The 24,489-nt window shown below is 45.8% G+C and overlaps 1 protein-coding gene across 2 annotated transcripts; it reads left to right on the top strand.

Moving 5' to 3' along the window:
* The first annotated feature begins 249 nt into the window (after window positions 1-249).
* TCEA3 (transcription elongation factor A3) lies at window positions 250-24,489 on the top strand. Of its 2 annotated transcripts, none has more exons than XM_081920783.1 (13): window positions 250-574; window positions 6,640-6,702; window positions 8,277-8,382; window positions 11,520-11,652; window positions 14,465-14,524; window positions 15,544-15,621; window positions 16,191-16,268; window positions 17,404-17,564; window positions 18,014-18,084; window positions 19,308-19,448; window positions 19,798-19,944; window positions 21,464-21,535; window positions 22,088-24,489. In XM_081920783.1, exons 1-13 carry the CDS (start codon window positions 506-508, stop codon window positions 22,094-22,096), a joined length of 1,188 nt encoding a protein of 395 aa, XP_081776909.1. In that variant the 5' UTR covers window positions 250-505; the 3' UTR covers window positions 22,097-24,489. The 2 variants fall into 2 exon arrangements, with proteins under 2 accessions (XP_081776909.1, XP_081776908.1); XM_081920782.1 differs by having other exon boundaries at window positions 252-574; window positions 18,014-18,075; window positions 19,299-19,448.

Genomic DNA, 24,489 nt, shown 5'->3' with positions numbered 1-24,489 from the left:
CCGAGGGAAAGGGCGCCTGCAAGGGCCCCGAGAAAGCCCCTCGCTCCCCGGGCCCTTCCAGCCACCTGCAGACGGCCTCAGTATCCAGCCCACCCCGCACCCACCCGCCTGAAATCTTTCCACCCCTTAATCCTCGGCTCCTATATTTAGCCCAGCCCCCTAGTGCTATTTTGACTCCCTGGCCGTCATTTATAAGTGACCGAGTGGCCCCTCCCCTCTCCAGCACGCCTGCGTTATTTCGCCCTCTTGCCTCCCTTCCGCGTCAAACTTCTCCAGTGAGTGCGAAAACTTTCCCTTTATTCCGCAAGTACGTTCCCGCCTCTTAAAAAACACCAAAAGTCACCAAAAACCAACAACTACAACTGTCATAAAACCAGATCCGGATCCAGCTGGGTCCGTTTCTTGTCCCCCCCCCCCCCGCGACTCCCCGTTAAATATTTTCAGGCGCTCGCCTTAGTGAAGCGTGGCATAGGTCTGTTTGTGTTTTTTGGGGAGAGGAGAAGCCATGGGGCAAGCGGAGGAGCTGATCCGAATAGGCAGAAAGCTGGATAAGATGGTGTCCAGGAAGAACATGGTAAGAGAAACGGTGCGCGTCTTGTGTTTTCGCTTTGCTTGTGTGCTTTCTGTTTTAACTCTGCTTGAATTCGCAGGAGTCTGTCGCTGGCACTGGGAGGTCCCTTTCGGGTTTCAAGAAGCAGTTGCTTTTAATGTGGTTTCCTGTGGTTTTCAGCAAACTTTCTGCAAAACCGTCAGAATCGAAGGAGGTGCAACTGCAGCTCTCAACAGTTGCGGGGCGGGGAAATCAGGTTTTTTAAAAAAACACCTCGCAGGGTTTGCGTTACAGCTGAGAATCGTTGTGCTCTTTAGGTGACCCGAGACAAGCAAAAATATATTATTTCCTGTGTTTGCTTTGCTTAAAAGCCAGGTTCCCACCCCCAAAAATCTGGGGAGTAGTTTTGTTTTCTCTCTCTTTCCCACCCCACCTCAATCATATTTGTGAGAGCTTCAGTTTTCTTTCAGGGACAGTTTCTCTCTCCCCCCCCCACTTGCTCCTGCAGATCTCCAAGTGGCCAGTCCCTAAGAGGATTTGGAGAGAAGGTATGTAGACAACAGGTGTTTGGCAGGAGTCTGGCAATGTAAATTTAATCTTTGCCTGGTGTCTTGCTGAAGGAATGGCAGCAGAGAAGTAAAAATAATGTATGTTGTGCAGGAACAGGGCAGGAAAAGAGGACTCCCAGTTTTGCCTTCCTCCATCCAGCTACATGGGAAGATGTGTGTGTGTGTGTAACCACAATTTAAAGGCTGAGAAATAAAGTTACATGCCGCTCCAATCTGCAAGCAGTGAGAGACTCCAGGAGTTTCAGGGTTTGGTTTCCTTGGAATCATAGAGTTGGAAGGAACCAACTTTTATTTTATATACTGTGATCTTTTTATGTGAACTGCTCTGAGACCTCTGGGTATAAGGTGATATATAAGTAATAATAATAATAATACAATGCATGAATATGCAGCTGTCGTTTATGGGGTGTGAATCAAACCTGTGACCTTGGTGTTATCAGCCCCACACTCTAACCAGCTAAGCTATCTTTGGAATGAAGGTCAGTAGAGATGGAGGTGCCTTTGGGACATATGGTTTTATTTGCACATGTATGCAACCTGAGCATAAGATAGAGGGGCTCATGACATTAGCACCCCGGCAAATTTTACTTAAGAATAAGATTGCTTTGAATCCAGGGCATCCTAAACATCCTTCTATGCCTCCAGCTTGCTTCCAGTTCACTCAAACTACACTGGCTGTCTTGGTGGGGAGAGGCCCAATGATATGTTCTATGGCACAGAGCAACTTCTTTGGTTATGCTAATTGTGGTGCTTAATTTGCCAGCCAAAGCCATTACCAAGATGAAGGGGCTGCTTTGGCAAGCAGACACAGAATCCCAAGGATTGGAAGGGATTCCGGGCATCATCAAACTCATAACAATTTATTAGTACAATTGCAAAAGCAATTGGGCGGTTTATGTGCTATGTTGTAGCGTATCGGGCAGTCACTTCACCTGTGATGGACATGGGGTTATGTCTTTAATAGTAATATTTGATTAGGTTATCTGTAATTTGGAAGTAAGCTCTGGTTGTTTGGTCCCAGCTCCTGCCCACCTAGCAGTTTGAAAGCATGTCAAGTGCAAGTAGATAAAAAGGTACTGCTCTGGCGGGAAGGTAAACAGTGTTTCTGTGCACTACTCTGGTTCGCCAGAAGTGGCTTAGTCATGCTGGCCACATGGAAGCTGTCTGCGGACAAACGCCAGCTCCCTCAGCCTATAGAGCGAGATGAGCGCGCAACCCCAGAGTCGTCCACGACTGGTCAAGAGTACCTTTACCTTATTTTGTAAGTCATTTTGAGACATTCTGGGTCCATTCAAATAACCACTTACTTGAAATCCAGCTGCTAGTTTCTGAAGCCGCAATCCATATAGACACAATCCATATTCACCCTATTGCTTCTTGACAAATGTTGCTTGATTTGTAAACCCCTCCCCCTTGCCCAAATCAGCTTCAGTGCAACTAGAAAACCTACGCTGAATTCACTTTATTCTTAAGAACAGTGTGTACAGTTGCTCATGCGCAGATGAGAGCACATGCAAAAATGAGTGCGCATGCGCAGATGATAGCATCATGAATAGAAGTTCCATGTTGCAGGGGTGAGGAAAGGAAGAAGGTCTTGTGCATTGGCTGAAGACACACACCCCCCCGATGTGAACGCGTTGGGTGGGGAGAGAAACTGTATTTTAAGCTGCTAGTGTGAATGCTATACAGTGGTACTTCAGGTTACATATTCTTCAGGTTACAGACGGTTCAGGTTACAGACTCTGCTAACCCAGAAATAGTATCTCGGGTTAAGAACTTTGCTTCAGGATGGGAACAGAAATCATGCTCCAGCCGTATGGCAGCAGCAGGAGGCCCCATTAGCTAAAGTGGTGCTTCAGGTTAAGAACAGTTTCAGGTTAAGAACGGACCTCCGGAACAAATTAAATGCTTAACCCGAGGTACCACTGTATGCTAAGAAACTTAGAATCTTAGAGTTGGGACCCCGAGAGTCATTTAGTCCAAGCTCTGCTTAAAAACCTCCAAGGAAGGACTTTTTCTCATTGGTGGGAGATGCACACTTTCCCATTTCACCTGGCTCTTCAAGGCACAGCTATGAAGTTGAAAAGCTAGACAACGTCACCGTCCATGCTTGTTTACTCTGCCATGTGTGGCAATTGCGCATTGGCTTCTGGAGCTGGGTGTGTTAGTAAACCTGATTGTTGCATTTTCCTTTTTAATGATTAGGTCACTCACATGCGAGAAGGGAATCAAACTGAGTGCTCACTTTGTTTTAAAAAGCACCCCTAATGGGTAAAATAGGGATCTAATGGGGAGGGGGAGGCTAGAAAACAGGGGATGTGTTTGGTGGATTAGGGACAACTAGAGGACATGTTCTTGCTGAGGAATTTAGGACCCTTCCCAGCAAAATGAGCAGGAGGGTCCCTGAATGTGGCAGGGCTGGCTTACCAGTGTGGGAGGGGAGCCTCAGAGCTGGGGGCCAGACGTGGCCCTCTCTGCCTGGCCCTTGGCTGGCTCTCCCCAGAGGTCATGCCCTCTCTCCCCAGACCTCACCCCTCATTGGCCTTGCTTTCACACCCTCCTTGAGCGTTTTTCCTGGCTGGGATGCCGATAATGCCTGCTCCTTGCTTGGATGGAGGATAAAATGTCCTCTCTGCCCAGCCCTTGGAATTTGGACCCCAGGCCACCCCCCTCGCCCGTCCTTCTGCACACCAGAGTGTGTTTGCCCTGTGAGATGCATCCTTGAACTCCAATCAAGTCTCTTGCTGGTCTGCACGGAGGACAGAGAAGAGTGTGTGTTCAAAGGAAGCTAGCCCCCTTGTATAAAGGCAAAAAATGCATTTCTTACTCCACCCACTGTTGCCACTGGCCCCGCCCACCCTTGGCAGGGCCCTTTGGAAGGTTCCCCAGGAGGGAATGCAGCCCTTGGGCTCACCACTATAACACCATATATGCCCAGAGTGGAGAGGACACAAGCCCACACAGTGCAAAATTCTCTAAGTGCACAGCTGTCCTTACATTATCTCTCTGTGGACAGTTTCTGTTGCATTTACTTGAGAATGCACACATTCTTTTTTTAAAAAAGAATCCCCCAAGGAGCTCAAGGTGGCATAAGTTATTCTCCCCTTCTTCAATTATTCTCCACAAGAGCCCTGTGAGGTAGGTTAGGCTGAGTTTCCAGGCCACCCATCCTGTGAGCTTTATGACTGAGTGGGGATTTGAACCCTGGTCTCCCAGGTCCTAGTCCGGCACTCGAACCACCACACCACAATAGAGTTGGTGTAGTTCAGTGGATGTTTTGCCATTCTTATTTCACTTGAGCCGTCTGAGGATTTTGTCGTTTGGCTCCCCGGCAATACTCAGTAGAAGGTGAACCACGGAGCAAGATTTGCACCTTGAGTTGAAGTTAATGTTTGACTTCCCTTGCAAACTTTGCTCTAGTATGCAATGACTGTAAATAACTCCTCCCTACCCTCCTCTGCCAGATCTCCTTCAACACCCACCCCTCCACAGACTTAACGACAATATTTGAAGGTTTTGCTGCAACCACTGTAATTTTGCAGATCATGCTGGGATAGAGGGGGGAAAAGGCTTTCCTGCTTTAGGGAGACTCTGACCTGGGAAGGGAGTATGAAGAAGCACAGGAATCTGCCCTATACTGTGTCAGACCCATTGGTCTATCTAGCTCAATATTGTCTACACTGGCTGGCAGCAGCTCTCCATCTGGAGCCCTGACATTTGGAGAGAGGGGTGTGTGGCTTAGGGAGAGACCCGAGGGACAGTTTGAGAAGCTAAGTGGGCCACATTTGGCCCTCGAGCCTGAGATTCCCCACCCTTGCCCTAGGGACTAGAAACCTGAGCACACAATGGGCAATATGAAAGAAAGCTCACCCCCACAACCAGAAGTATTAAGGGTGCATTCACCCCTATTCTAACTATGCAGGGATCGAGGAGTTTACTGATGTCTTCCCTTCCCTGTATAGAAGTATCAACAGCAGAGAGAGGCACCTCTTTGTCACTTAATAATAATAGTAATAGTAATAAATTTATTATTTATACCCCACCCATCTGGTTGGGTTTCCCCAGTTGCTCTGGGCGGCTCCCAACAGAATATCAAAAATACAATAAAACATCAAATATTAAGAACTTACCTAATAGACGGGTGCAGAAATCAGAAGCTCTGCAGCGTAAAATGTTTGCAATATGTATGTTTGTGACAACGTCTTGGAGAGCAATGGAAATGAATTGGTGCCACCCACACCCACCCATCACCTGCGAGAGAGTTTTTGTTTTCCCAAAGGTGAGAGAGCCCATTGGAAGTCCCATGTGCTGCCTGCTTGGGCTGCTGCGGCACATTGCAGAAGTTATTTGAGACGCAGACAGACGTTCCGTTGACAAGGAAACAACATTTGACTTTTGCAATGTCAGGTTTCCGCAAAGATCCATGGTGGTGTCGCCACTTACCCCTGAAAGGAATTTCCAGATAAGGGTCTGCCTGCTGATGGGGGGGGGCAGGGACATGTTGCCCCATGTTCTTGCAAATGGTACGTGTTGGCCACAGAAACTTCCAGCCCTAATAATTATTTAATAATAATAATAATTTATTATTTCTACCCCGCCCATCTGGCTGGAGTTCATTCATTGCATATGCCAAATTCAAGCTTGGGCTGTGCCACTGGAAACCTGCCACCTAGAGTTGATTTGTAGGTGCATGCCAAAATATGCATAAGTTGAAAGGTGGGCAGTACTGTTGTGATTGCAGTCATTGCAGTCTGGCTCTGTCGCAAGCACTGGCTGATTGTCTGTCTGTGGCTCCCTTTTGACAACCACAGTCAGACACCAAATTGGTATGGTCTCAAGGAGCATCAGGAGTGAGCCAGCAATATCATCTGAAGCCCATCTTCATGTCCAGAATGTGGCAACACTACATGTGGTGGCTCCCCAATTGAAGAATGCTCTCCCCAAGGGAAGTTCGCCTGTGTTACATATCTTTAGGCACCAGGCAAAAACATTCATTTTCTCCCAGTGGCAAGAAGAGCAAGAGCAGCTCTAAGGAGCTCTGGTGGTTCATTGTGGGCCTCCTGCTTGAGCCAGAGTGCCTGCTAACTCTGGTGCCTCCACCCTTAGTGACCACTGAGGGCCTCCTGCCTGAAGGTTATCCCTTGAAGCAGGTATGGGGGGCCCTTTTCAATTCTAGAGCACAACCTCCCCTTCTGGGCTGCGTTTCTGGCACCAGCAATCAGCAGTGAGCAGGGGTAAAAGTGGGTGGAATGGAACAAACGCTCATTGGCTGATATGCCCTTCTCTGTCCTCCATCCAAGCAAGCCAAAAGCACGATCAGAGTTCAAGGATATGTCCTAGCCAGGAAACTCCCAATGGTCTTGGAGGGCTGCATATGGCCCCTGGGTCTGAGGTTCCCCACCTGTGCCTCAAGAGATTGTCACTGACCATTCCTACAACAGGCATATTGCAGGAGACAAGGAGAACATATTTTAAGGCTTTTTAATATTCCCTGTGTGTGTTTGTTTTCCCTCTTCTTAGGAAGGAGCTCTCGACCTACTGAAGAAACTGAACAGTTGGACAATGACCATCCAGCTGCTGCAGGTATTTGAATTCTGGGGCATAAATACTCTGGGCTCTCTAGACATTTGCCTCATCTCAAAAAGGGTGTTGGGGGAAGTTCAGAAAAGGGCAACGAAGATGATCAGGGGGGTGGAGCAGCCCCGCCTCAGGAAAAGGTCCAGCGTTTGGGACTCTTTAGAGAAAAGATGAGGAGAAAGGTGGCATGATAGATGTTTTTAACATAATTCATGGCCTTGAGAAAGTGGCTGGGGGAAAGTCATTTCCTCCTCTCTCTAATAACTTGCATTGACATCCCATGAAGCTTGAATGTTAGAGGATTTGGGACAGATAACAAGAAAGTATTTCTTCGTGTGGCGTCATGCCCAGAAGAGGCAGTGATGGCCACAAAACTGGATGACTTTGAAAGAGGATTGTGTGGCAAGTTCCCGCCTGCCCCCCAGTGGAAATAATGACACGTGACACAATTATTAAGGTTAATGGGCTAAATAAGGCCACAACTTTATTGGTTACAGGTGATGAGCGGTATTGGCGTAGGCATTGGTCCTAACTGACTATATCGGACTTCAGCCCATCCGCTTGAAGTCCGGGAAGGGTTAACCACCAGTAGGGGGAGTCCTGCTGATGCACATCAACTAGGAACTCCCCTGGGGTCACCGATAGGGGGTGTGCCTTAGGCCCTCACCTCCCTAGGCTTTGGACAGGGCCACACTCCCTGGAATCCTTTATCAGACTACCCTTCAATATGTGGGGCAGGTGATGGCGCTTCCTCTCCTCTTCCATCTACATAACAGTACCAATGCCTAACCTCCCATACCAAGAAAGTTGTGACGATTTGCTATGAGGTAGGCGAAAACCAAGTGGCAGGTGCAAATTTGCTAAGTGGAAAAATTCCTACCAGGCCCCTCGGTGGCGACCAAGCAAGGTCCATAGCAAGGTCAAGGAATGAAAACCTTACAGGGCGGGAGGGTGGGGAAAGCAGGAACTGCGTCCTGCTTTAAATAAGGCAGGCCACACCCCCAGAGCCTTCCAATTGGTTGGCCAGGAGGTGACGCGGCTGGGAATCCCCCCAATCACACGCAGGGTGTGTGTGTGTGTGTGTGTGTGAAGCCTGCGACCCCACCTCCTCCTTAGGGCAGAAGTGGCTTTGGACAAGTTCATGGAGGATGAGACTACTAGCCATGATGGCTACGCTCTGTCTCCATGGTCAGAGGCAGTTATGCTTCTGAATACCAGCTGCTGGAAACCACAGTGGGAGAGGGTGGGTTGGCTGCTGTGAGAAGAGGATACTGGATTAGATGGATCATTGGCCCGACCCAACAGGCTTTCCTTATGTTTGCTGGAGCACAACTCCCATCATCCCTGTCACGCTGGCTGCTGCTGCTGGGAATTGTAGTCCAACAACATCTGGAGGTCACCGCTTTGGCTTTCCAAGGTCAACTCTGACATGGGCCCCTGAGTCCTCCAGCTGTTCCCTGGACCCTTTTAAGTCGGAGACCTGAAAGATTAAACCAGGGACATTCCACATGCAAAGCGTTTGCTCTGTTGCTGAGAGCTCTTGCATGAACGGCTGCTGATCCCTCTTCTCTGTCTCTCAGACCACAAGAATTGGCGTGGCTGTCAACACAATCCGCAAGCACTGTGCTGACGAGGAGGTGGTAACTCTGGCGAAAATCCTCATCAAGAACTGGAAGAGGTTGTTGGGTAAGATTGTTTTGTTGTGGGTGGCAAAAAAATGTCAGCAGGATCTCTGAGTATCACCATTAGAAAGCTGCTGAGACTTCAAGAAAACAGCATTAGCCGAGGGTGTTGAGATTTGTGAGGCCTTGTGCCTGTAGAGCAATGACAGGGGATGTGTGGCCTTCCAGATGTAGCTGAACTACAACTCCCATCACCCCTGACTCTTGGCCATGCTAGCTTTGGATGATGGGGTGATTCTGGGTCAGAGAGACAAGAAAATGAGAGCCCCGGCGCTTCCATATTGAGACACTGGGGACTAGTAGGATGCAGAGCCTATGTAGCTGGGGTGAATATCGGCTGATACCGTGTGGGTGTTGCACATTATACAGGTGATGGTGTGAGAGTGAGGCCCAGGCAGGTAAGTGTGCCTGTTGCCTCTCTCCAACTTTGTCTGTGCATATGCAGCCGCCCTCAAATAGACAACCAAATAGCACCAGTGGGGCTGTGGTTTGCCCTTTTGACCATGTATGTCTCTTCCAGGGAAGCAAAATTGGAACTAAGAGCTTCTCTCATAATCAGTAACTAACCGAGTGCTGCTTTTACAAACTCTCACAGAGACGGTATGACACACCAGTGGAGTTTGGTTGGTTAAATGTGTACAGGAATGTTCACTGACGACTCAGTAGCATAGCATTTTCTCATGCAACTACAGTAATAACAGCTATTGGAGAGTTTGGAAATATGTGCCATATTTGTGTTGGAGTTAATAGTCCTGACAGTTACTGCTGGAAATACTAGCGGAAGATTGTTCACCCCACACTTTGTTTTGGAGAGTTACCTCCTGGTTTCTTTTTCTTTTTTTATTCAGCCGGTTTATTCCGACCTGCAAAGACTGATTGCAAAGGAATTTGTTTGCATTTTAAAGTGTGGCTTGCTTTCAGAAGCTGAGGGCCCAAAAAGGGATCTAGGTTTTTAAAGAAAACAAACAAAAACAAATAGAACACCCCATTTAAACAACAGAAACACTGACCCCAGCTTCTCTATGTGCTATTAATGTTATTAAGTGTTGTTTCTTTCAAAACAAACAAAGGAAGAGTGCTGCTGGATCAGGCAAAAGGCCCATCTAGTCTAGCATCCTGTTCTCGCCACTTGCGATTCCTGGACACTGGAATAACAACAACAACAACAACAACAATTATTATTTATTTATTATCCCCAGCCACTCTGGGCGGCTCCCAACAGAATATTAAAAACACAATAAAACATCAAACGTTAAAAACCTCCCTAAACAGAGCTGCCTTCAGATGTCTTCTAAAAGTCAGGTAGTTGCTTATTTCCTTGACATCTGGTGGAAGGGCATTCCACAGGGAGGGTGCCACTACTGAGAAGGCCCTCTGCCTTGTTCCCTGTAGCTTTGCTTCTCGCAGTGAGGGAACTGCCAGAAGGCCCTTGGAGCTGGACCTCAGTGTCTGGGCAGACCGATGGGGGTGGAGGTGCTCTTTCAGGTATACTGGACCGAGGCTGGTAGGTATGCATTAAAATTTGAATTGAACTAAATTTTGTTCCCCATCTCGGTTAGGCTAGGGTTGGCTGTGATTCACTTTGTGCTTTGTTTCAGAAAGTACGAAACCAGTAAGTTTGACTTTATACGCGTGCTGAATCGACTCCCCCCCCAAATCCCTACTCTCTAGTAAACACGCACCATCACTTTGAATTCTGCTAGGAAATGTACTGGGAGCCAATGTAGGTCTTTCAGGACCAGTGTTATATGGTCCCAGCGGCCACTCCCAGTCGCCAGTTTCGCTGCCACATTTTGGATTAGTTGTAGTTTCCTGGTCACCTTCAAAGATAGCCCCACGTTTCCTCCTTCAATGGAGGAAAGCATCATTGATGATTTACAAGTCCTGTCTTACCAAGCAGAACAACAAGGCAGACTGATATAAGCATGCAAGGAATTGAACATGATTGTTCTTGTTGTTTTAAAGGAAATTATAGCTATGGGGCAGATCTGGATCACAGCAGGGAGCTTGTTGTTGTTGTTGTTGTTGTTGTTGTTTCTTCTTCTTCTTCTTCTTCTTCTTCTTCTTCTTCTACTACTACTACTACTACTACTACTACTATTATAAAAACCATTTGCCCTCGTTGTGGTTCTGATCAAAATCCCCAGCCCCAGCTGTGACTGCGGTTGACTTTTTAAAAAATCATGTAATTATTAACTTTAGTTATCAGCATCTCTGCCATGGTGTGTGCTGTTACGGGTTTGTTGGAGCTTAGTTGCAACTGCTTCAATGTAAAAATCCACGACTCCTCGAGTCCCGTGGAATTATTACCATTTCAAAAACATTGCCACCCTCCACTTTGCAAGCATACTTCCCCATTTGTGGGGACTTGAAATTTTTCTCTTTTTTCTTTTTCTTTTTTTTGGTGGTCTTGTAGTAAGGTTAAAGCTTACTGGGAAACGATACATAACAAATTGAAAAAGATGTTTAAAATAACATTTGTTAAAAAAATAACGCCAGAAGCTTTCCTTTTGGGAATTATAGGGGTAGAACTACCTAAACAGTATAGAAATGTATTCATGTATGCAACTACAGTGGCAAGAATGTTATTTGCCCAAAAGTGGAAAGAAGATGAAGTCCTGACGAAAGAAAAATGGATACAAAAACTTATGGAATATTCCGAAATGGCGAAACTTACTGGAAAAAATAAAAAAAATCAAGATAACAAACTTTTTATAAAATAATGAAAATAGTTTATTGAATATTTACAAACACACTGTGAGATAAGAATGTTGGCAGGGTTATTGTAATAACCTGAAGTTTCATTAGAGTATATATTTAAAGTAGATGAATAAAAAAAAGGTTAATTTGGAATGTGCAGGAAATGTAAGAAATAAATTTAAGGAACTACAGAAAGAGGAGGAAGGAAGTCGAGTTTTGAAATGTTAGAATGATTATAAAACTATTGAAATGTATATAACAGAAAATCATAAATAATTTTTTTAAATTAAAATTTGAGTTGCTCACAAAGCAAGTAGAAGTGTGAGGGTGCTAGAAAACTATTGCAGGGCTTACTTATATGAAACTACTAACGAAACTAGAAAATATAGAAGACTTTATAATATTTGATGGTACCTGGATGTCCCATTTTCTCTCTTTTAGAGTCGGGGACGGAGAAGAGCAAAAAGGAGAAAAAGAGAGACAAAGGGATTGATAGCCCTGGCTGGAAAACCGAAGACACCATTTCCCACCCTGTGACTCTCTGCAAAAGTTCTGGTGGAAAACAAAAAGACCGGTATTCACATGTTAGGGCCATTCGTAGCTTTTAGTGCAAGGAGGAGCAAATGTTGATTTGCCAGTTGTCTTCCCTCGAAAAAGCAATTCTGTTGCAGATATCACATTTTCTGAGTCGACAAATATTGTTAGTGGTAAAATTGCTATTCCCCCCCCCCTCCCCAGTTAGCAGGAAACCAAAGGAAAGGGAGATGAAGGCGCTGGATGCAGGAAAAGCAACAGAAAGAACAAATTCTCAAAGTACCAAAAATGTTACATAATTCACAATGTATGTATTAAGAAATTACATATATAATTTTTTAAGAAATTAAGAAATTTCTTCACCAGGAGCAACACTTCGTACCACCACTTCTAACTACTTGCAAAGATATGCCTCTGTAGCTTCTCCTTTGCTACTAGAATTTAGCCAAATTTTTAAAGTATATATGATATAATTTGCTCTACGCTACCCTTAGATTCCTTTGAGATGGAGGGCAGTCTAGAACCACATATGTTGATGATGAGCAGCAGCAACAACAATAGCACAATATTATTATGCCTAAGAGTGACTTTTTGCATCTGTGGCTGGTTTGTATTAGGGAAAATTTCTTTGCAAAACTGTGTATACAGTCGTACCTTGGTTTTCAAACAGCTTGGTTCTTGAATGTTTTGGCTCCCAAATGCTGCAAACCCAGAAGTGACTGTTCCGGTTTGTGAACTATTTTTGGAAGCTGAACGTGCAACGGTGGTTCTGCGGTTTCCACTTGGCTGCAGGAGATTCCTGCAGCCAATCAGAAGCTGCACTTTGGTTTCCAAACGTTTTGGAAGTCGAGTGGACTTCCGGAACGGATTCCGTTCGACTTCCAAGGTACGACTGTATTAAGATGAATCCGTTGATGAAATTTCAGGATGCCACAGGCTGATGTGGAAAGACTGGAAAATGAGAAACTGAAATGGACAGGTTTCCCCCATCCCTACTCAAAAAAATTAAGTTTTAGATGAGTCTCCAGGTGGGAGGCTTAACCAGAATGAAATCATTTATATGTCACCCCTAACTATTTTTAAATGGGATATCCTTGAAGGGCAACTATAGGGACATTTAATTGGGCCTAAGCATATGCAAAAGCTCCTGCCCAGTTTCTAGGGTGTTTCTTGTTCTAACCTAAGAGACGGCATCTTGTTAAGCAGGCGCTCCCTTCACCATGGTGTTCTCTGCTTGTACTTGGAAAAATGCCCATCTTGGCTGCCAGGCCCTGTTTAGTTTCCCTTTCCACTTCAGCGCCTGTAACAGCAACTATATTGCTTCTTCTGTGTCATTTGCAAAATGGTGGGGTGAGCCAGGATTGTCCTGGACCTTGTTAACCACTGTTTGACAGATGGCAGAGCTGCTCTGCGCTGATAGATTTGGGGAATGCTCTGAGCACCGTTAAACAGGGAGAGAACTTGCATTGTTCTTGCTGCTACCCAGTTTGCTGCATATGATGAGCATCAGATAGGTAAAGCTTTGTTTTACAATTGTCTTATGGCCGGCAACCAGGTGGCATAGAAAAGATTGAGGGCATGGATCCACAGAGCTTTATTTGCAGGGCTGTTGCTGCCATGGTGGGATTCCAGACACGCATGAAGACTAGGGTGCATTCTCCTTATGAGCTGCTCATTTTATCAATTTCCACAGGTGCTGCAATGTAATACGAGAAAGGCATGAGCCGTTTTTTAAAAATAAGATTTCTGGCTAGCCACATGCTTGCACCTTCTTCCTGCCCCATTGCTCTGGGGGGTTTCCATGTTAGGACGGAATAACGTGCATCATTAGCACTATTAAATATAAATCAAAGGGGGAAATATGCATGTGGGTTCCACTGCCACAGCTTGGGAGTCAGAGATGGGTCTGAGGTATGGACCAGTTGAAAACCGCTGTGCCAGTGTACATTTAATGCACGTTACTGATATAAAGTACTAGGGACGCGGGTGGCGCTGTGGGTTAAACCCAGAGCCTAGGACTTGCCGATCAGAAGGTCGGCGGTTCGAATCTCCGCAATGGGGTGAGCTCCCGTTGCTCAGCCCCTGCTCCTGCCAACCTAGCAGTTCGAAAGCACGCCAGTGCAAGTAGATAAATAGGTACCACTCCAGCAGGAAGGTAAACGGCATTTCCATGCGCTGCTCTGGTTCACCAAAAGCGGCTTAGTCATGCTGGCCACATGACCCGGAAGCTGTACGCCAGCTCCCTCGGCCAATAAAGCAAGATGAGCGCCGCAACCCCAGAGTCGGTCATGACTGGACCTAATGCTCAGGGGTCCCTTTACCTTTACTGATATAAAGTAGGTGCACATTTAGAATTCATATGTTGCGGAAAGCAAGCCAGCTAATTTCCCCATCCAAATCAACCCAGATAAATTCTTCAATTATTTTGCACCCCGTTCCAGATCACCCCAAATCTGTTCCTCTTCTATTCATTTAGCTTCAGTTAATTTCCCCAAAGAGCATCCTCCATATGAGTTCAATTCTCTTTCAATTATTTCTTTTTTAAAAAAGGCATTTATGTACTGAACACGCTCTAAGCAGAGAATAATCATACAAAGGATAAAGCAATTTGAAATTCCTCATAAAGCTGAACATAAACCTTAACACCACCTTATGTTGCCTGCTGGACTAAGAAAGTCTTTGGCAGGGCTCAGAGTTAGCTCCCCTTATAGTCTATGATAAGTTCAGGAGGTAAATTCTGCCAAGCTACCTCTACTGCCAGCACAGACACTGAAATGCGTGATGCTGGAGATGGCAAACTGAAGAATGCCAAATTCAGGCAATCTTACATCATGCTATGTCTCTCTATGCAGAGATCCCAGAAGTGCTTCAGCTACATCGAAAAAATCCCACTTGGAACCTAAAAAAGAGAGGTACGTGTCCTTATCTTTCATCGGTGGATCTCATAATATTTCAATTTCCTAGGAAACAATCTTGCCGGTGGAGACTGATTCCTTAGGGCAAGGGGCTCACTGCCCCACCTCCCGTCTGCCATCAGCCAGCCCCTCCTGCCTGCATTCTTACCTGTGACCAGTCCAGGGGGTGACACTGCCTATCAGCTTCTTCCTCCTCCTCCTCCTCCTCCTTGGTACCATTGTTACCCTTGCAGTATTCGGCAGGAAGGAGGATGGGGACAAAACTAGACTTGGTCGGCTCTTCCTATCCTAGGCTCTGGCTCCACCTACTTTTTGAACTCCCTACATCCCACCCCGGGACGCGGGTGGCACTGTGGGTTAAACCACAGAGCCTAGGGCTTGCTGATCGGAAGGTCGGCGGTTCAAATCCCCATGATGGGGTGAGCTCCTGTTGCTCGGTCCCTGCTCCTGCCCACCTAGCAGTTCGAAAGCACGTAGTGCAAGTAGATAAATAGGTACCACTCTGGTGGGAAGGTAAATGGCGTTTCCGTGCACTGCTCTGGTTTGCCAGAAGCGGCTTAGTCATGCTCGCCACATGACCCGGAAGCTGTACGCCGGCTCCCTCGGCCAGTAAAGTGAGATGAGCGCCGCAAGCCCAGAGTCATCCACAACTGGACCTAACGGTCAGGGGTCACTTTACCTTTACATCCTACCCTACCAGTTCCAATGGCCACAAAGTCCAGGCATCCATTTCCCATGTTAATGTTAGGGGGTAGAGATTGCATAACTCGGCAATAGGACACGTGCTTTACCTGCAGGAAGCCCCAGGTTCAATCCCTAGCACCTCCAGTTAATCGGGTAGGAGATGATGGGGAATAATCTGCCTGAGACCCTGCCGGTCAGAGTGGACAACACCAGGCTAGATGGACAACATAGTCCAATCTGGTCTAAGGCAGTTCGCATGTGTTCCAAGCTAACAGTCTGGCAATTCATAGCTCTTTTTTTTTGCACTTTGTACCCTTTCTCCCCCCCAAAAGAAGAGACTCTGAAGACTCGAGATCTTCCACCTCCACTGCTGCTTCCTCCTCCTCTCCCAAGAGGCTGTCAACGGACAGGTAAGTTACTTTGTCAGCTTTGCTGATGCTGCATGGCTGGCCTTTTACCTGGCGCCATTGCTAGCTTTGCAAGTCCAGGAGGGCTTTTATCCCTCTTCTAGTCCATAGTGTTCAGAGAAAGTGTTTGACTGGTCCCCTGAGAGGATGGGCAGTTTCCTAGTCTAGTCCTTCCTGGTTCTTTATTTCATACGTTACCCTTCTTCCTTGAAACAGTGAGCCAAGAGCTGCGCTAATAAACATGGTCCCATCCGCAGCATACATTTGAAGCACAAGTATACCGCTTTAACGGTCATGGCTTCCTCAAAGCATCCTGGGAGCTGAAGTTTATCCCTCACAGAACTTCAGTTCCAAGCACCTTTAGCAAACTACAAGTCCCAGAATTCCTTGGTGGAAGTTTCATGTGGTGCAGTGCTGCTTAGTGCAGATGGGGCCATTAAAAAGAACTACATGGATAGCGGTCTGGGGTTAATGTTAATAAAATTTAACTATACGTGGGAATCCCCTCCACTCCCATTGCAGTGAGCGTGTTTTGGCATCTTATTTGTTGCACCTCTTTGTCTTCCTTACAGGAGGGCCTCCACTGGCTCCAACCCAGCTGCATCTCCTCCAGGGTCTCGGAAGAATTCTACCGATAGCAAAGAGGAGAGGTATGGCTGGGTATTTGTGTGTTCTCCCCCAAGCGGGGAGGGGGGAGATGAAGCTGGATATAAAGATCTCCCAGTGAGCTTCATGGCTGAGTAGGGATTTCAGCCCTGGCCTCCCAGATTCTAGTCCCACGTTCTAACCACAACACCACACTGCCATGAATTTGAGCCACAAAAAACATTAAGGAGAGGCTGGCTGGATCAGACCAATGGTCCATCTGGCCCATTATCATTTTCCCAACAGCTGTTAATCAGATGCCCCTTTGAAGCCAGTTATTGCTTCTCCGCAAATGGTATTTTTGTGGAATATTCTGCCCATAGAGATCTTCTATTTCCACCTTTAAACAGCTGTTTCTGTTCTGCCAGGCTTATGTTCTGCCAGGCTTATGTTGGCAATTAAGAATATCTCTCTCCATAGTATTGACTCAATGGTCTCTGATTTTAAAATATTTTAATGTGTTTTTATTATATATAAATATTATTGTATACAACTTTGATTTTTTTTTTACACTATAGTGGTATAGATATTAGATATTTGTATAAATAAGTAAAATAAATATACCAGAAGGATGCCTATGTCCTTCAGGACTAATAGCCGTTGGTAGCTTCGTCCTCCATGAATTCGTCCAATCTCCTTTTAAAACCACCCAAGTTAGTGTCCATCTGTTGACATACCTTGTGGCAGCGAGTTCCATAAGTTAATGATGCACTTTTTTGAAGAAGTGCTTCTTGTCCTTTCTGAATCTCCCAGTTAGTTTCACTGGGTGGTTCCCCTGTTCTAGCATTGGTGGGGGATTACGTTATTGCTAGGAGATTTTAAATAATAATAATAATAATAATAATAATAATAATAATAATAATAGAGAAGAGCATTTAGTTGTTCATTTTTGTGTTTTTATATTGCAATCCTCCCTGTGATCCTTGGATGAAGAGCAGTATAGAAATTTAACCAATGAAATGAAATGTTATGTAAGCCCCCTACCTCTGGTCTGGAGTGGTCCAGGCTAGACCACCACCTGCCTCAGTAAGAACTAGGCTTAAAAAAGAGAGCCTACCTTAGGTAGGGGGGACGTTCTTCATGGTGATATTTACCATCTTCTGCTTTTGCAAAAGACCTGTTGTTTTCTGCCCTCTTCAGATCCCACAGCAAAGCTAGGCCAGATGTGCCCAAGACCCCAACCAGCCCCACCACTCCGACATTTTCATCTTCTACCTGCTTCTTGGCATCGTGCTACCTGACAGGAGACTCTGTCCGGGACAAATGCATTGAGATGGTCTCCGCAGCTCTGAAAATGGATGGTGAGAGGCCAGTATATACCTCTGTGGCTCAGGAAACTTTCCAGCTGGGATGGGGAAGCAGAGGGCCTTCAGATGCTGTGCAGGTTGGGCCATTTTTGTTTTCACATTTTCACTTCTTAAAATATGGCAACCCTAGGTTAGGGAAGCAATGAAGAAATGTAGATGGAATCCAGAGAGGAAAATATGGATAACGCCTCATTGAGCAAACTGAACAATAAACAGTGTGTAATTCAAGTAGAAAAACAAAACCTCGAGAGAGGTTTTTTCTTTCTTAGTACAGACCCTGTACAGAGGAAGGGGACATTAACACATACGCAGAGGAGGAACTCCCTCAGAACTACCAGGGCATGAGCTGCTTCAGCAAAAGTCCTGCCACTAATGCTAACAAGAATTAACTCCTAAGTTGCACACAGAATGATCTCTTCTGTTCCGCTTCCTTTTCTCCTCAGATGATTACAAGGAGTTTGGAGTCAATTGTGACAAGATGGCAGCTGAAATTGAAGATCATATCCTTTGGATAGTTTGGGTTCTGTAGGCCAGAACAATGTTTTGCTATCATTCACTCCAGGGCTGTCTTTTAGTCTTACTTTCCCATCTATTAAATTGGGATACTGTTGCTGATCCCAAACCGTTACAAAAACGGTTTTACGGTGGTACCTCAGGTTACATACGCTTCAGGTTACAGACTCCGCTAACCCAGAAATATTACCTCAGGTTAAGAACTTTGCTTCAGGATGAGAACAGAAATTGCAGCAGCAGGAGGCCCCATTAGCTAACGTGGTGCTTCAGGTTAAGAACAGTTTCAGGTTAAGAACAGACCTCCAGAACAAATTAAGTACTTAACCTTAGGTGCCACTGCATATTCATATTATATATATAGATATAAAGTACTGGAAGCGCTTTGTAAACGGGCTCTATGCATAACAGTATTGCTTCTGGGCTCCAAAACAGATGAGACACAACAACAACAACAACAACAACAACAACAACAACAACAACAACAACAACAACAACAACAACAACAACAACAACAACATTATAATTTTATTTGTATCCTGCCCTCCCCGGCAAAAGCCGGGCTCAGAGCAGCTAACAACAAGTAAAAATAGCACAGTGTGCATAAAATCATACAGTCAATTAATTAAAATACATTCTAAAATCAATTCAGAATCAACCATTGGGTTAGAGTTCTATGAGGATTACAGAAGGAGAGAGGGGGTCAGACTGTGCCTTGGCCAAAGGCCTGGCGGAACAGCTCTGTCTTGCAGGCCCTGCGGAAAGATGTCAAGTCCTGCAGGACTCTAGTCTCTTGTGACAGAGTGTTCCACCAGATTGGGGCCATGGCCGAAAAAGCGCTGGCTCTGGTCGAGGCCAGCCTAACCTCCCTGTGGCCCGGGATCTCCAAGATATTTTGATTTGAAGACCGTAAAGTCCTCCGTGGGACATACCATGAGAGGCAGTCCCATAGGTATGAGAGTCCTAGAGAGAGATTGGATCTCGTGATACACACACGCAGTGGAGACTGGCTTGCTATCTGTGATGCATGGCAATCAGGGTTTGGGGCAGAGATCTGTTGAATTGCCTCCTACCTGAAATCCTTTTCGCTAGCGATGCTGAGGATTGAACCTGCGGCCTTCCCCACACAGAGCATGCTCCCTGTCACCTGAGCTCTGTGACCCATTTCATTCTGTGTATCATCCTTTTTGCCCTTCTTCCTTGACGCCTCCACATATCTACCAGGAGCTGAAGGGCACCGATATGAAGTATCGCAACCGTGTGAGGAGCCGCATTAGCAACCTGAAGGACCCCAAGAATCCTGGATTGCGCCGAAACGTGTTGTCCGGAGCCATTCCGCCCAGCCTCATTGCCAGGATGACGGCAGATGTAAGTAGGGAGGAGAAGGAACAGGCTGGACTATAACGTTTTACATCCGTGGTGGGGAATCTCTGTCCCGCAGATCTCATTAGGGGCATGAGGCCATTTTGGCCGAGCCTCACCTTCCTTCTGCACACCTGGCATATATGGGATGTCAGGTGTGAGCAGGTAAAAGATGTGACTGGGCTGAAATGGGGGTTTGCAGGGATGTGAATTGATCTGTCAGCCTCTGCAGTTTCCTGTGTGTTAGTCTTTGCTAGCCCTAACAACCAGCTGATAGTTTGCCCTTGCAAAACGCTGTGGCCAGTTTAGGACTGGTAGGGCAGAAAGTCTGCTCTAACTAAGTAATTAATTGCAGGAAATGGCCAGCGATGAACTGAAGGAGCTGAGGAACGCCATGACCCAAGAAGCCATCCGAGAGCATCAGATGGCGAAGACTGGAGGCACCACGACTGACCTCTTCCAGTGTGGCAAATGCAAAAAGAAGAACTGCACCTATAACCAGGTGAGGTGAGGTGGGCTGGGCTGTTGGGCAAGACCTATCAGGCTGGGCAGGTTCACATGGTGAAAAAACAATTACCACCCTCTGTGCTTCACAAGAGATCTCTGCAGTCAGCGAGAAAAGGAATGCAAATGATGTTTATTTACACATTGTACTGTAGATATAGTCAATTTCAGGGACCGCAGAAGAATCTGAGCAAGATCTCTACATATATATACAGTGGTACCTTGGGTTACATACGCTTCAGGTTACATACGCTTCAGGTTACAGACTCCGCTAACCCAGAAATAGTACCTCGGGTTAAGAAATTTGCTTCAGGATAAGAACAGAAATCGTGCTCCGGCGGTGCGGCGGCAGTGGGAGGCCCCATTAGCTAAAGTGGTGCTTCAGGTTAAGAACAGTTTCAGGTTAAGAACGGGCTGCCAAAACAAATTAAGTACTTAACCCGAGGTACCAGTGTGTGTGTGTGTATGTATTCAGTGCTTTTTTTCTGGGGGGACGCAAGGGTATGCATACCCCTAAACATTTTATGAATCTTTGTACTTTTATCCATTTACTGTATTTTCCCCAATTTGAACTATAAACTATATGTTTAATAAAGCACAGTGCTTTTTTAATTTACGTGTTGAAACATTTCAGCTATTGCCTTCATCTGCTGCTTGATAACAATGAATGGATACTGTATCCAAGGTGGCAGTTATAGAGCTCTGAGGTTGGCACACTCAGGATGCCTTCATTCATCAGAGCCAAGCAGTGCTGGTACCGTCCTCCAGGCTGAGGCCACGAGGTGTTAAGGAGCGTGGTGTGTACACCCAGAAGGTCTCCCTCTTTGCTAACATGGTTGGATCTGTTGGCATCTCTGCAGATACTAGTGATAAGACTGACAGGCTGCGGTTCTCAGAACTAAAATTATTTGCTCCACTGTTTTGGTCAAGATTGCAAATTTGTAGTTTCTAAAACATGTGTAGATGGGTTGTAGTTTTACCCATGTACTGGATATGACACCCCCTTGTTTGCACTCGGATTATATTGTACAATGTGCAGGTGGTGTTCTCTCTCGAGTATGTAGTCTTTATATACCATTTAATGCAAAAAATGGGCTTCCAAGTGACTTGCAGATTATAAAAACCAGTTACACAAACATATAAAAATCCATCATTCCCTTTAAAGCAACTTAACAATTAGAACAGGAGTTTTGGGTTGAGAGATCAAGGGAATGTCTGTGTAAACATATGCAATATAATATAGACTGATATATAGCTATAGGCATTCTGTGTGTGTGCCCTGCCAGGCTCTTTGCTCTGTCTTTGGACTAGCAGAAGGGGCAAAAACACATAGCAAGCAACTGTGTGTAATTTATGCAAGTTGCAGAATGCCCAAATTTGATAGTGGCAATGAAAACGCTGGAATTTAGTTGTGAGGATTAAATTTTGGAAGCTGGGGCCTCTTTGCTACTGGAATTTGTGCTCCAGTTTGCTCAGAAAGGCAAACACCCAGCTCACAGCTGACTTTCTCCTTCCAGGTGCAAACACGGAGTGCTGACGAGCCAATGACGACCTTTGTGCTGTGTAACGAGTGCGGGAACCGCTGGAAGGTAGTATTCCCACCCCCACCCCCCAAAATAAGTTTTTATCTTTGCTCATTTTTGTGTGTACACATTATACCTTAAAATATGCATTCGTTTTACATTTTGGAATTCTCTCAAAATCTGGAGAAGGGTTAAAATGGAAGGACAACTTCATTGTGATCCATGTATCGATTTGGGAAGTTTGAATGAAGTTCACTTAAAATGCAGGCAGAACAAAATCCTTGAGCATCCCTCCTCATGCCACAAAGGGAAGGTGGTGTGTATGCCTTCCCTTCCTAGCATACCAGCTTTACCTCTGTTGTCCCCTCATGTCCATGCGAGGACAACCCATTTAGATATGGCCCAGGTCTCCTCATGTTAAATCCCAGTGCGTGTAAGTCAAAATCTCGCGGCCCAATTCCTCAACCAAATCTGGGGAATGACCATGTTGGCGTTGGTGAATTTGTCTTTGTGTGGACACCTGGGGATGTTGAAAGTGAGGCAGGGGGTGTTGAAGGTGAGGCATGCAATGTCCCAGAAGATCCAGCAATGTTCAGAGAGTGTCCTTTCTCCTTGCAGTTCTGCTGATGTTCCTTGATGGATGTTCCAGTGATGGAAAGATGATATCCTGTTGCAGTCGTTCAGGAGAAACTTTGAACTATCCACTGAAGAAATAACAGCAGGAAAGTGGAAGGGGTGCACATGAAAGGTGGAAATGCAGGACCCTTAGGGAGTGGTGGTGGTCTGTTGTTAATTCAGGTGATGGAATGATGCCACTATTAGGAAGGCTGTGTTCTGCGAACATACTGGGCAAGTGCAGAATTTTGCTTGAGTGCGGAATTCCGCCTTCTGAGACTCCACATTTTCGTTATTATAAAAAGTTTATACCCCTTAAGCTTTGAAATTGCATGTGTGGGCAATATATAATGAAAATCTCTGAAGGCCGGGAGTGGATGAAGATTCTTTGTCTTCAAGATATGGCACATCAGTAGCCTGCAAAAGGTCTTCCTTCCTCTGCCCAACTCACAACACTTCCTTCAGATCACAGAACCCAGTTTTTCACGATACAGAATTTAGATCATTTTTTTTATTAGTGTAGGATACAGTTCTGACTGCAACCCATTAGCTTATCGTGTGCTGTTGGGGGATGACCTCTTTCAGAGGATTCAAATGTCAGATGTGGCCCTCTGGGCCTCTCCATGTGGCCCTTAGGCCTCCCCCTCATTGTGCCTCCTTGAATGCTTTTGCCTAACTGGAGTGTGTCTGGAACTGTTAAATGCCCTCTTGGTTGATAAGATAGAGTTTGGGGAACCTTTGGGTGGCTTTCTATACAGGAGGATGAGCCTCCTTTACTCCTAGCAGAAGAGGGAATTTTCAGCAGACGTAGTTTCTCCCTCCCCTGTCTGACAAGCCGTCACCTACCAACATCCCCTCATTCCCTCTCCTATGAAGCTGCCTCAGGCTGAGCCAGATCATTGACCTGTCTGGCCCAGGACTGCTTCTTGCTTTGGCTGGCAGTAGCCACTTAAAGGCTTTCCCAACCCTTCCTACTTCCAGGGTCCCTTTAACAGTGATGGCGGGACTGTGCATGCAAAGCTATGCTCTGCTGCTGAGTGGCTGTCTCCCCTTGCTTCTGGTCACCACGGAAGCAGGAAGGTGGACACATAATTCTTTTTCAGAAGGGTTCCAGGCTCCAGGCTCTAGCTCCAGGATAGAGGTTCCAAAGTGTGGCACCCGAGGGTGCCGGTGTGCCAGCCATTGCCTCCTATAGTGCCCACAAAAGGTCTTTGTAAATATCCTGTAAAAAATAATAATAATCCCACAGTACACTAGTGATTGTTTCCTCTTCTTGCTCACTTCCTGTTTGTACAGGCTCGGCCTCTCTTCTGCTAAACTCACCGCCTTAAATATGCCCACTTGCCATTGGACACCTGATTTCCCATCTGTTCTGAATGGGGTGGTTGAATTCTCTTTTAGACATGGAGGCCATTTTGCCATCCCTCAGTGGCAGCCATTTTGTGACACGACAGGCCCCCATGGCAGCCATAACACTGTCTCAAGATTTGTAATGTACCCACTGGCCGAAAAAGGTTGATGGCATGTGCTCTAGGAGAGGTAGCCATTGTGGATGGGGTCAGTCATTACACACAGCAGATGGTGTTGGCTAAAGATTAGAAGCATCTTTCAGCAAAGTGCCCTGTGTCAGGAGCCCACTCATTCGCTCCCCCAGTCATGAGAAGGGATCCCGCAGAATTCAGTTGGAAACAGACGTGGGAATTTCCACTGTTTCTTGGCACGTTTAGAGCAGAAATAAATCCAGTGACTACAGGTGGTTTTCATTCATAAAGTTCCGTTTTGTTTGTTCTTAACAAGTAATTAATGACTTTAAAAAATATATTTTGTTTTGACATTTCCTGTACATTGAAATGGTGTGGAATGTAATTACATAGTTAATTAAATTCATAATGTAAAGGATTGTGTAAATTACATTAACTAGCAGACAGCAAGACAAATAACAGAATTGGGCAGAAAATGAACTGCAGCGGAAAGGAAACATCGGTGTTGGCGACAAAGGTGGGTTGCAATGCAAACCACTGCCTTCTTGCATCCCTAGTCCTGAGCTTAACTGGGAAGCAGCCCATTTTGATTTCCCAAAATGTCCCAGAGCGATGCTGTAACAAGTGGCCTGGGGCACTGAGGGGAACCCAAAATGGCAGGTGGCACCACAGTTAATCTCACCAGATAAGCCTAGGACAGGTAAGTGGGCTGCACTTGGAGTGCTTCTGGTTCTGATGCCAGAGAAATGAAAACTGCAACAAACCTGGGAGTGGGAATTCAGGGTAATCCATTTCCTCTTTCTAAGAACGTTTGATGTGTCCTTAATGCTTTTGGAGTGGAGCAGGTACTGAGCTTATAGAAACCAAATGTTAAATGATCATTGATGGCCCTTGTACGTTAGTAAACTCTAGAATGCTCACGCA

Source organism: Podarcis melisellensis (assembly GCF_964234715.1).
Source record: "Podarcis melisellensis genome assembly, chromosome: 8".
NCBI lineage: Eukaryota > Metazoa > Chordata > Lepidosauria > Squamata > Lacertidae > Podarcis > Podarcis melisellensis.
This window is presented reverse-complemented; position numbering and strand designations above follow the sequence as displayed.